The sequence below is a fragment of the Electrona antarctica genome (assembly GCF_951216825.1).
Source record: "Electrona antarctica genome assembly, chromosome: 15".
NCBI classification, from domain to species: Eukaryota; Metazoa; Chordata; class Actinopteri; order Myctophiformes; family Myctophidae; genus Electrona; species Electrona antarctica.
In genome coordinates, this window is record NC_136796.1 from 37,601,053 (window position 1) to 37,610,421 (window position 9,369).

At 40.0% G+C, this 9,369-nt stretch overlaps 3 protein-coding genes across 4 annotated transcripts in view; 1 reads left to right on the forward strand and 2 right to left on the reverse strand.

Moving 5' to 3' along the window:
• LOC306938383 (putative acyl-CoA dehydrogenase 6) overlaps positions 1-1,662 on the reverse strand; it is a 48,683-nt gene extending 47,021 nt beyond the window's left edge. Inside the window, exon 1 of the mRNA XM_079522547.1 lies at positions 518-1,662. Within this exon, the coding sequence (XP_079378673.1) occupies positions 518-769 (252 nt within the window). The 5' untranslated portion in view covers positions 770-1,662. The remainder of the gene's footprint in view (positions 1-517) is intronic.
• Positions 683-8,917, forward strand: tfpi2 (tissue factor pathway inhibitor 2). Of its 2 annotated transcripts, XM_079522548.1 has the most exons (6): positions 683-817; positions 2,910-3,023; positions 6,371-6,541; positions 6,923-7,102; positions 7,588-7,758; positions 8,407-8,917. In XM_079522548.1, the coding sequence occupies exons 1-6, from the start codon at positions 760-762 to the stop codon at positions 8,493-8,495; spliced, it is 783 nt and encodes a 260-aa protein (XP_079378674.1). In that variant the 5' UTR covers positions 683-759; the 3' UTR covers positions 8,496-8,917. The 2 variants fall into 2 exon arrangements, with proteins under 2 accessions (XP_079378674.1, XP_079378675.1); XM_079522549.1 differs by lacking the exons at positions 683-817; positions 2,910-3,023 and adding an exon at positions 6,066-6,237.
• Positions 1,715-3,786, reverse strand: gngt1 (guanine nucleotide binding protein (G protein), gamma transducing activity polypeptide 1). Its single transcript, XM_079522550.1, has 3 exons — positions 3,676-3,786; positions 3,341-3,442; positions 1,715-1,946 (listed from the first exon to the last, which is right to left on the reverse strand). The coding sequence occupies exons 2-3, from the start codon at positions 3,437-3,439 to the stop codon at positions 1,818-1,820; spliced, it is 228 nt and encodes a 75-aa protein (XP_079378676.1). The 5' UTR covers positions 3,440-3,442; positions 3,676-3,786; the 3' UTR covers positions 1,715-1,817.
• Positions 8,918-9,369: the final 452 nt, after the last annotated feature.

Genomic DNA, 9,369 nt, shown 5'->3' on the forward strand with positions numbered 1-9,369 from the left:
GTAGGTCCCAATAGAGGTCCACATTGCTGATGGGGTCCTTGACCGTCCAAAGAAAATTACTGATTGATTGATTGATTGATTGATTGATTACTTAACAGTTTGCAAAGACACGCCCAGGAGAGTACACTATAGTACAGAAGAGATCAATACAAGGTCTGTTAATTTAAAAGGATTTGAATCCAAGAAAGCACTGGCTTGTTTCCATCTGAGTGTGTAGTTATTGGATCCTTTGGTTACATTTCTGTTCTCTCTTGGATTACTAGTATGCAGCATCATTTCAGAACAGGAGCAGCTGAAGAAAGCAAGCAGAGCTAGCATTGACCCCTCACCTACTTTGTTTTATGAAACCTTCAGGTCAGCTGCCTATGCTTACATAAAGTCAAACGAGCTGTATTCTAGCACCCACACACATATTAACACGTCTCCGTTTATTTTCCAACCACACCACGCTCAAAACCAACGAGCGTTAAATTATTTCCAACTCCCTCCTCTATCCATCCATGCTATCTTGCATTACCTTTCTGAGGGATTCCTTTAATGCCAAGTGCTCGTGTGTGTAGAGTAAATGATCACCCAACGTCGTCTCCGGGGGGGAAGAAGAAGTGGCGGCGGAGGCGGGTTTAGATGACACATTTTCAGAAAACGACCGAACGCCACCGAATGACAATAATTTGAAGCTATTTCGACTGGCTGCCAAGTTGTTGAAGCGCCGTGCTCCTTCTCTGCACAGAGCCATTGTTGTTGACATGCTGCTGCTGGATGTGCGCATGCGCGCATGGTTCTGGAAGGAGGTCAGGCAAGGCCACCTGGCTGCAAGGTAGAATCTATGGAACTATGTTCTTAATTAAGCAGGTTAATGCATAAGTAATTAAGTCAATTTACTTAAGTTCAGTTTTTTTGTGTAATAGGTAGGTAGGCTACTTTCAGGTTGAGGTACTTTTACATAAGTGATTTTTTTTTAATGCTTTCTACTAGAGGCTTTTATTTTAGTTTTCATATTGACCATTGACCGGTTTATTTGTGTTACAAACATACTTTTATGATCAATTATGAAATATTACTATAGGTTAAACATAAAGTAATTAAAATCAGCCCCACCTTTACCAACTGGACAATGTAAGTGTACATTAAAAGTGAACACATTACAATTTCCAACAATGTGAAAGGGCCCATTCTGCACTTACATTTACTTTATGCTGTAACTAAGTATTAATAAGTAATGTACTTATTTTGAAATGCAGAACTTTTAACACATTACATTGTGGAATATGCTCATTTTAAATGAAAAAAAGAAAAAGGAGAGAAAAAACAATTCTTCCCCCACATTACCTGTTTGATCTGTTTTGCCATCCTGGGTGCATTCGGAAATGCGCACCGGGAGCGCACTCGCCTATTAGTTTGCATTGCACAGTGCGCTCAGTGCGCTATTTCCGAACGCGCCCTCTGTCATTACAACACATTTAATGGCAGTGGCTTGATTCTGTGTTTAAACAACAGATAACTAGGGACCCATTTCACTCAGACTGCAGATCCCACGAGACAGAAGCACTGTGTATGTCACATAGCAAAGTTCACGACAAAGATTTCCCTTGCACAGCAACTCACATTTATTCCACATTGTAAAAGAATATCACAAGGCCACAAACGTGGCCTGAAGAGGAAGGAGCATTTACATGGAAGCTCATCAAATGTATATATACATTTTCATAATTGTACTCCACTAGTCTTCTACTCTTCTTCTACAGTCTGCGAAAGGATCATCCATTGTACGTCTGCAGGGAGATTGACCTTGGAGATTGACCTGTATCAGGTCCAGATTAGCAGATGACACAGCCACCCTTTATCTCCTTGAAGGGATTCTTGTCTTCAGCGACTCCTTTTAACATGGTGTCCTCTTCCTCAAGGCTGACAATCCATGCCATTATCTCATTACAGCCTTCAGATACCTGCAAGTGAAGAGGCAGAGATTGACTTATTATTATTATTGTTGTTGTTTAATTTAATTGTCTCCACCAGCCGAAGGCATGGCGAGAGTGTGTTTTGCACTACGCCTGTGCGTGCATGCGTGTGTTGCATGCACACTCCTAGAGGACAAAGGAAAAACCTTTGACCTGCATTTTTCACATCTGCCTTTCATAGTGCCACCAGGAGACCGACTTTTGTAAAACACATTTTTTATATTACTCCTCCAGATTCTGTCCAAAATCTCTATAGTCATGTGCTCAAGACAGATTTGTCCGATATTTCATATTCCATCCTAATTGGCTAACATTGGCTTCTAAATCATGAACGCAGCGTGCAATTTACGTGAACATTGGATTTTTGGTGAATTTTTGCAAAACACATTTTTTAAACAAAACGCCATCAAAGGTGTAAGAAGAAATGGCACCCTTTTCACATTGGCGTATTATAGCGCCACCACATTAGACCTGTGCAATTACACCATGAAACAGGCCACACATTAAATTCCTATAACTGTGTACAAATGGAACCAGAACTAAATAGAGAGCACAAATAGCACTCTCACTCTCTTCTGAGTTAAATTAACACATGAGTATTTTAATGTGTGCTATAGCTCACGGGTAGGCAACCTTCCAACATTGACACAGTGTAGGGTGATCGCTGGCATAAGTGTGAGAGAGAGGATTTTAGAAGATTCTTTCTCAGTATAATGATCATTACATCCTCCTGATGTGAAATAACATATTTCAAAAGGAGAAGAGAAATCTGACCCATCTGAACTGAGGGGTGCTGTTCTGTATTTGTGTGTGTGTGTGTGTGTGTGTGTGTGTGTGTGTGTGTGTGTGTGTGTGTGTGTGTGTGTGTGTGTGTGTGTGTGTGTGTGTGTGTGTGTGTGTGTGTGTGTGTGTGTGTGTGTGTGTGTGTGTGTGTGTGTGTGTGTGTGTTAGGCTGCGCATCAGTGACACTTGGTGGTGAAAAAACACGATTATTCCGGACGGACCCAACCAGCCAGGGACCCAGCCAGCCACCCAATGGAGTGGCTGCACCACTCAAACATAAAGGTTGTTATTTGATTATCTTTATTTTGAACCTTATGCATATGATCAATGAAAATATATATTTGAATGTGGTGTCGTAATTAATCTTAATGTTAAATTAGCACACTTACTACCAAGAAAATAAAAAAACATGGCACTCATGTCAAAAAGGTTGCCGACCCCTGCTATAGCTAATAGTCAAGTAGAAGTAGTAGTCAACTTGTAGAGTTTAAATATAGTCTTAGTCAGCAGCTTATTTCTGAGCAATTGATGCCAGGTATCTTCAACAAAAACAAAGGACTGTATTCATCGCTAAATAGAACCAATCACTTGGCACGTACCTTCCGCCTCGTTAGCTTGACCTCTATTCTCTTTTGCACTGCTTCCATCGTCCATTTGTCCAGGTCTGTTAGATGCTCTACATCGACGATTCCTGGCATTCTCTGTAACAAGGAAACAATATCACTGTCATTTTCGTTCACATCATTTAACTTTTAAAGGTCCATATGGTTAAACTCATAATACTCACTGTCACTAATTCCTTAGGCTAATACATCTTCTAATGTAATTTATGTACTTGTGTAATAAATCCCTACCATAGCTAATATTACCCAACTGTTCATTAATTTAATGACAGCTATTGATTGTATTATTAATTGAAAAGAAGTGCACTTACGGACTCTCAACGGCAGCTGTCCTCTTCCCCTGCAGAAGCTGTGTGAGAACCTTCTCCTCTCACTCAATCTGGGTTATAAAGTAATCTCCATAAACAATCCTAATCCACTAATCTGATTAAAACAAGATCCTTTATATGATCCCACAACCAGTTGAAGCCTGCATGCGCTTAGTTAGAAAGGAGAAGGAATCACTCAGGTGTCTGTTTTCGTACATATATGAGTTATTTAGAGACAATGCACTTTTATTTCCATTGGCTGTATTTTGTGGACTAGATTCCAAGGCCAGTGGTTCCCAAATGTTTTAGCCCGCGACACAAACTAGTGAAAATAGCAGATCTTCAAGCTCACAACGTCGTGCGAAGCGACACGTTGTGAGCAAATGGGTCCCGACCCAGTGGTTGGGAACCAGTATCCCAGACTATATGGACTGAGGATCATGGACTGTATTTCTTATTCAGATTTGGGTCAAGGGGACATACCATGTAATTCCGGTCTATTTGATAAGACGGCTTATCTGTATTAGCCTCAACCTGTCTGTCATGTAGGGTAATGACAACCACAGCAGGATTCAATTCATTTCATCAGATGTAGCAAAGCAATCTACAAATAATTAGGTCTTATTTGTGAATAATGAAATATTTATTTGTGTGCCGAATTTTGTAACTGTTTGTAAATTAATTGCAATCCTCCATGGATTTGTCAATAGAGAGAGTTGAGTATATTGAGGTTTTATATGGGCTGACTGACTGAATGGTGATGACGTGTGTGTGTGTGTGTGTGTGTGTGTGGTGTGTGTGTGTGTGTGTGTGTGTGTGTGTGTGTGTGTGTGTGTGTGTGTGTGTGTGTGTGTGTGTGTGTGTGTGTGTGTGTGTGTGTGTGTGTGTGTGTGTGTGTGTGTGTGTGTGTGTGTGTGTGTGTGTGTGTGTGTGTTTGGTATTGGTATTGCTGGATTCAGTAGAACCTCACCATTCCTACAAGCCCTCATATGTGTTGCTATGACAATCCATGTCAGAGTCACTACAAAGTAAAGAAAACATTCTACATAGATTTACAATTCCGCCTACTGTAGGTATGTGTTCAAATTACTATATCTCATATTGACATTCAGTCTTTTCTAGAATGTAGAGGTATGTCCTGGCTTCAAGTATGCCAAGTTATGAACCTCTCAGACCTTCCATTGTGAATCTACATGAGTTTATATATATGCATCAACCCCCAGACGGACAGGCTTTATTTTTAGTTTGGGGTGTATAACTTTATTTATCAATTTCATCACTTTTGCAGTAAAATATTTTGACACAAGAATCCATTTCATGTATGGGAGGCCTTAGAGATGAGGAAAAACTATGTTGTGTTTGGTTCTACCTCCGGTAGGGGTATCTCAAAAACAGGCAGGCAGGCAGGCATGCCAGGCAGGCAGGCAGGCAGCCATGCAGGCAGGCAGGCAATGAGAGGAACTTGGCATACGGGCACAAGGACATGTCAGAGTGAGACAGACAAACTGGCTGTAGGCCATTGTAGGCCTACTATATTTATGTTTAACAACAGTGTCATATTCCCTTGGAGACCAATCAATATTTTGTATTGCATAGAAAGTACTACTAAACTGAGAAGTTTCATTCATCATCTTCGCTTCAAGCTATTTGGCAGTGAGACATAATATTGCTGCAAGAATCTTGGAAGGGACTACAGCTCTGGCATAGGCTATTGGTCATGACAGACCGTCTTGTGATCCAATGACTGAGGTCTATGACTATATTATGATACATCGATCGTTTACATTGTTTTAGTCTTCATCATCTTCAAGTTCATCATCATTATCATCATCATCAACATGCCTGTCATCATTCACAATGATCACATATCGATCATTATCAATATTATCGTCGGATACGACTGATGTTTCCCAGTGTGATCCTGGTGTGGTGTCAGTGTGACAGACTAGTCTGCTTTGAACTTTATAAGGCTCAAACTTTGTAGCCGACTAGACACTTTCAAAGTCTGCAGAGTGCAGACCAGACGGCAGAGCTACACCGGGCTTCTCGGCCTACTTTCAAAGCGCGTGTGCACACTCACACACTCACTTTTAGTTAGATCCAGTCTTATTTTAAAGTTACGCGCACACGCGCTTTGGTGTAGGCAGCTCCCCCCGGCCGTTAGTTGACACTAATTACTTTAGCGCTCATCATGTCGGCTATTCCCACACCCATTTCATCTGAAGATATGATGTAAAATATTACTACTACTGCTAACGTAAGTATAGTACGTAATGAGTGTGGCGCAATTATGTCACTCCAATCCATGGGAATAATATGGAAATGAGTCATCCCGCCCCTCATGTTCCCCCTCTGGGAAAACTCCACTCAACTATAAAAGTGTTCGGATATGGTCGGAGGGGAGCATACATTCTGGAGTTAGAACAACGAACAACAAACCCTTTAAAATGGAGCTTTACGCATTTGCGGTTCTTACATTCTTCTCCGCGTTCTACAGTGTTTTCGCAAATTTCGCACTTAAGCCATCGGCGTTTAACAGTGTTTTCTCACGTAAAACATCGACAGGTATAAACACCACGGATCATTTACTTTTTTATTCTGATACGAAGCAACCCGGATGTACACAATGTAATCCCTGGTTGTGTGTGGAAAACTTGGTATCACTTGTCATTATAACTTTATTTCTCTGTACTTTTAGGGGAGTGCCTGCTTCAAGTGGACGAGGGACCCTGCAGAGGACAGATAGAGCGCTATTATTACAACACTATCACTCAGAAATGCGAAGAGTTTTACTATGGAGGGTGCCAGGGGAACGCCAATAACTTTAAAGGTTACCAGGAGTGCCAGAAATCATGCTTTAGAATACCAAGTAAGTATTGCATTTGGCCATTAACTATGCTTTTCTCTTTTGGGATCCTAGCTAATTTCTGAATGATATAATATTGATTGGGGGCTATTTTGTATGTTGAATTGTTGATTGATAGGGGCTTTGTTCTTAATTCCTGCATTCAGTGTTTTTGCATTTATTAATAATGTCCACACTGCAAGTGACTACCATAATAATGCATTTCGTTTTTGATTTAAATTTATTTTGATTGATTGATTGATTGATTGATTGAAAAATCAATGTTGAATGCAATCAGACTATAATCCGCACATGCATGCAGAAATCACAACGTCAAGAACATTTCATATAAGGTCTCCAACTCCAAAGCATTCCTCAACGAGTTTTATTTCCTTGTCCCTATAGAAATTCCGCAGATCTGCAGGTTCCCAAAGGAGGAAGGTCCCTGTCGGGCCCTTCACACGAAATACTTCTTCAACATGACCACAATGCAGTGCGAGTCATTTTACTATGGCGGCTGCCAGGGCAATGTCAACCGCTTCTCTGACATCACCTCCTGCAAGGAGTACTGCAGCCCACACAAATGTGAGTAGGCCTATCTATTTTTAATAATGGCCTTGTATTTGCATGTTTGGGATGCACTGTTGCAAGCAAAGCATAGTAAAACACAACACAGACAAACAAAAGGTGGAACAAGGATTGGAATAGATATGTTATTCCTGGTATGAAGTCATAAATGTTGTACAGTATATACCTGTTGTACGTTATACTTGATTCTGATGCTAATAAATACTCAGACTGTTATGTAGTGAGGAAATAGGATAACACTGTTAAGCCAGTGACAGGATGCACAATGCTTGAAGGAAGTGATAAGAACCAGTGCAGGATGAAAGTTGTTAGAACCATGGGCTATTGTCAGTTTCTTGGAAAATAACACAGTTGGCTTCCAGCACTTCTCAAAAGGAAGAATTGAAACGCTCAGTCCATGTTTACTCTGATAAGCCTCTTGTGAATATTGATACCCTTTTTATGAATTACATTTTTGTTATGTGATGTTTGTTTATCTATAGCTGTCCCTGTGATCTGCCTGGAGCCTGTGGATAAAGGGAGGTGTGCAGCCTCCATACCACGGTATTACTACAACACTGTCACAAAGGAGTGTGAGGAGTTCCTGTACTCGGGCTGCGGTGGAAGCAGCAACAACTTTGTCTCGAGGCAGAGCTGCACGGATGTCTGTGCAGGTATTGGATGGGAATGTATTCAGATCAACCACACAAACACCCATGTGTCTCTCTCTCTGCTTAGGTTCATGTCATAATTGGCAGACATTTAGTAGAAAATAGCAGCTATAGCAGTAGCATCTACAAGGAAGGTCACAACGTGTTGCAATGCGACACGTTATTGATTGATTGATTGAAGTATTTATTGACAGTTTGCAGAATTACAGTACATTCCAAGCACAATGATGCAAGCACAATGACAATTCTCAAAGTAGGCCTACTGAAAATAGTTTGATGAAGACTATTCAACCCCCAAGGTTGAGGATTTGCATTTAGAAAACCAAGCATAATACATAATCACGCCTGCATTTCAACATTAACTGTAGAACATGTGTTTTTTTTATAGCTACCAACATTATGGTTTTAAAGGGACAATTTAGGACCATTTATTAACAGCAAAGCAAATAATAACCTAATGTTATAACCGAAAGGAAAACAAATTCCTACATTTCTGTACAGTCAAATGACTATAAACTGATTTGGAATGTGGCAATCAGCAGAACAACTTTCTTCGCCTAGAAAAAAAAAAAGCATTTGACCATTTGATCTGAGATACGAAATAGAGCTAGCACACTAACGAGTGCATTATTTCCTTTTTCTTCTTCTCAGGAAGGAAAAAGCACCAAAGCCCAGGAAGGCACCGTCGTCGGCTCAGAAGGAACAGAAATGCAAGGAATTTCACTGTCTTGCAGGCTTAGACATGTGGCTCATGGTCCTTGGTCTCAGGACTTTTGACTTGGACAAACATAATGAAACTGTACATTACTGAAGTAGGCATTTTGTTTCATATGCTGCAGTATTGAATGGACATCCAAAACTAGATACTTGCACAGTTTTCATAATATGGCGCACAGACAATGGTCATCCATTCAGATAAATGTGAATGTTGGTATTTTGGCACATGCATTTGTATTATAATGGCAACTACAGTATATATTATACAGTATTTTTAAGATGAAGCTTCTTTTTTTTTTAACTATTCTGTTGATGAAGTTTGTTACTTTTGCACTAATGTTTGTATTGTGTATTTTGATATGATATCATGTCTTTTATTGTAGTATATTTTATACTGTGTCCTGTATCATAGGCCTAATCACTTTTGGTAATAATAAATAAATAAATAAACCCAAACATTGGGCTAGTGTAGCCTATTTCTTCTACTAATTACTGTGTAATACGCTAGCATCTATTCTAGACTACTCTTGCTTGATTTCCCACCTTGTTCAATAACCTTCAAGGCAGCGTTCAACTTAGCCGATCAACCGTCTGTAAAAAAAAATAACTTGCACAGTCGTTTCACTTTCTCCGTCACATTCACTTCACTTCCAAATATTTTCATTGCTAGTCTATTACATGATTATTTACCTCCTTATCAGGCATTTGAACCGATCTTGATCGTTCCACTGCAGATTTAATTCAGCAGGAAAATTATTACACAATGGCCATGAAACCAAATCATACACCTACAGTATTCAGGGAATATACTATGGCATAAACACATACTGTACACATTTGGCCCCCACCATCACTTAACGCAGCCTGCAGGTTAATATCAGAATACTAATATATTAT

Excerpts from the sequence above, each read along its gene's own strand:
- gngt1 (XM_079522550.1), bottom strand. The coding sequence starts at position 3,439 with ATGCCAGGAATCGTCGATGTAGAGCATCTAACAGACCTGGACAAATGG. Across the intron at positions 1,947-3,340 it reads TCAAGCTAACGAGGCGGAAG|GTATCTGAAGGCTGTAATGA; the intron begins GTACGTGCCAAG and ends CTTCACTTGCAG.
- tfpi2 (XM_079522548.1), top strand. The coding sequence starts at position 760 with ATGTGCGCATGCGCGCATGGTTCTGGAAGGAGGTCAGGCAAGGCCACC. Across the intron at positions 7,103-7,587 it reads GTACTGCAGCCCACACAAAT|CTGTCCCTGTGATCTGCCTG; the intron begins GTGAGTAGGCCT and ends GTTTATCTATAG. Across the intron at positions 7,759-8,406 it reads CTGCACGGATGTCTGTGCAG|GAAGGAAAAAGCACCAAAGC; the intron begins GTATTGGATGGG and ends TCTTCTTCTCAG.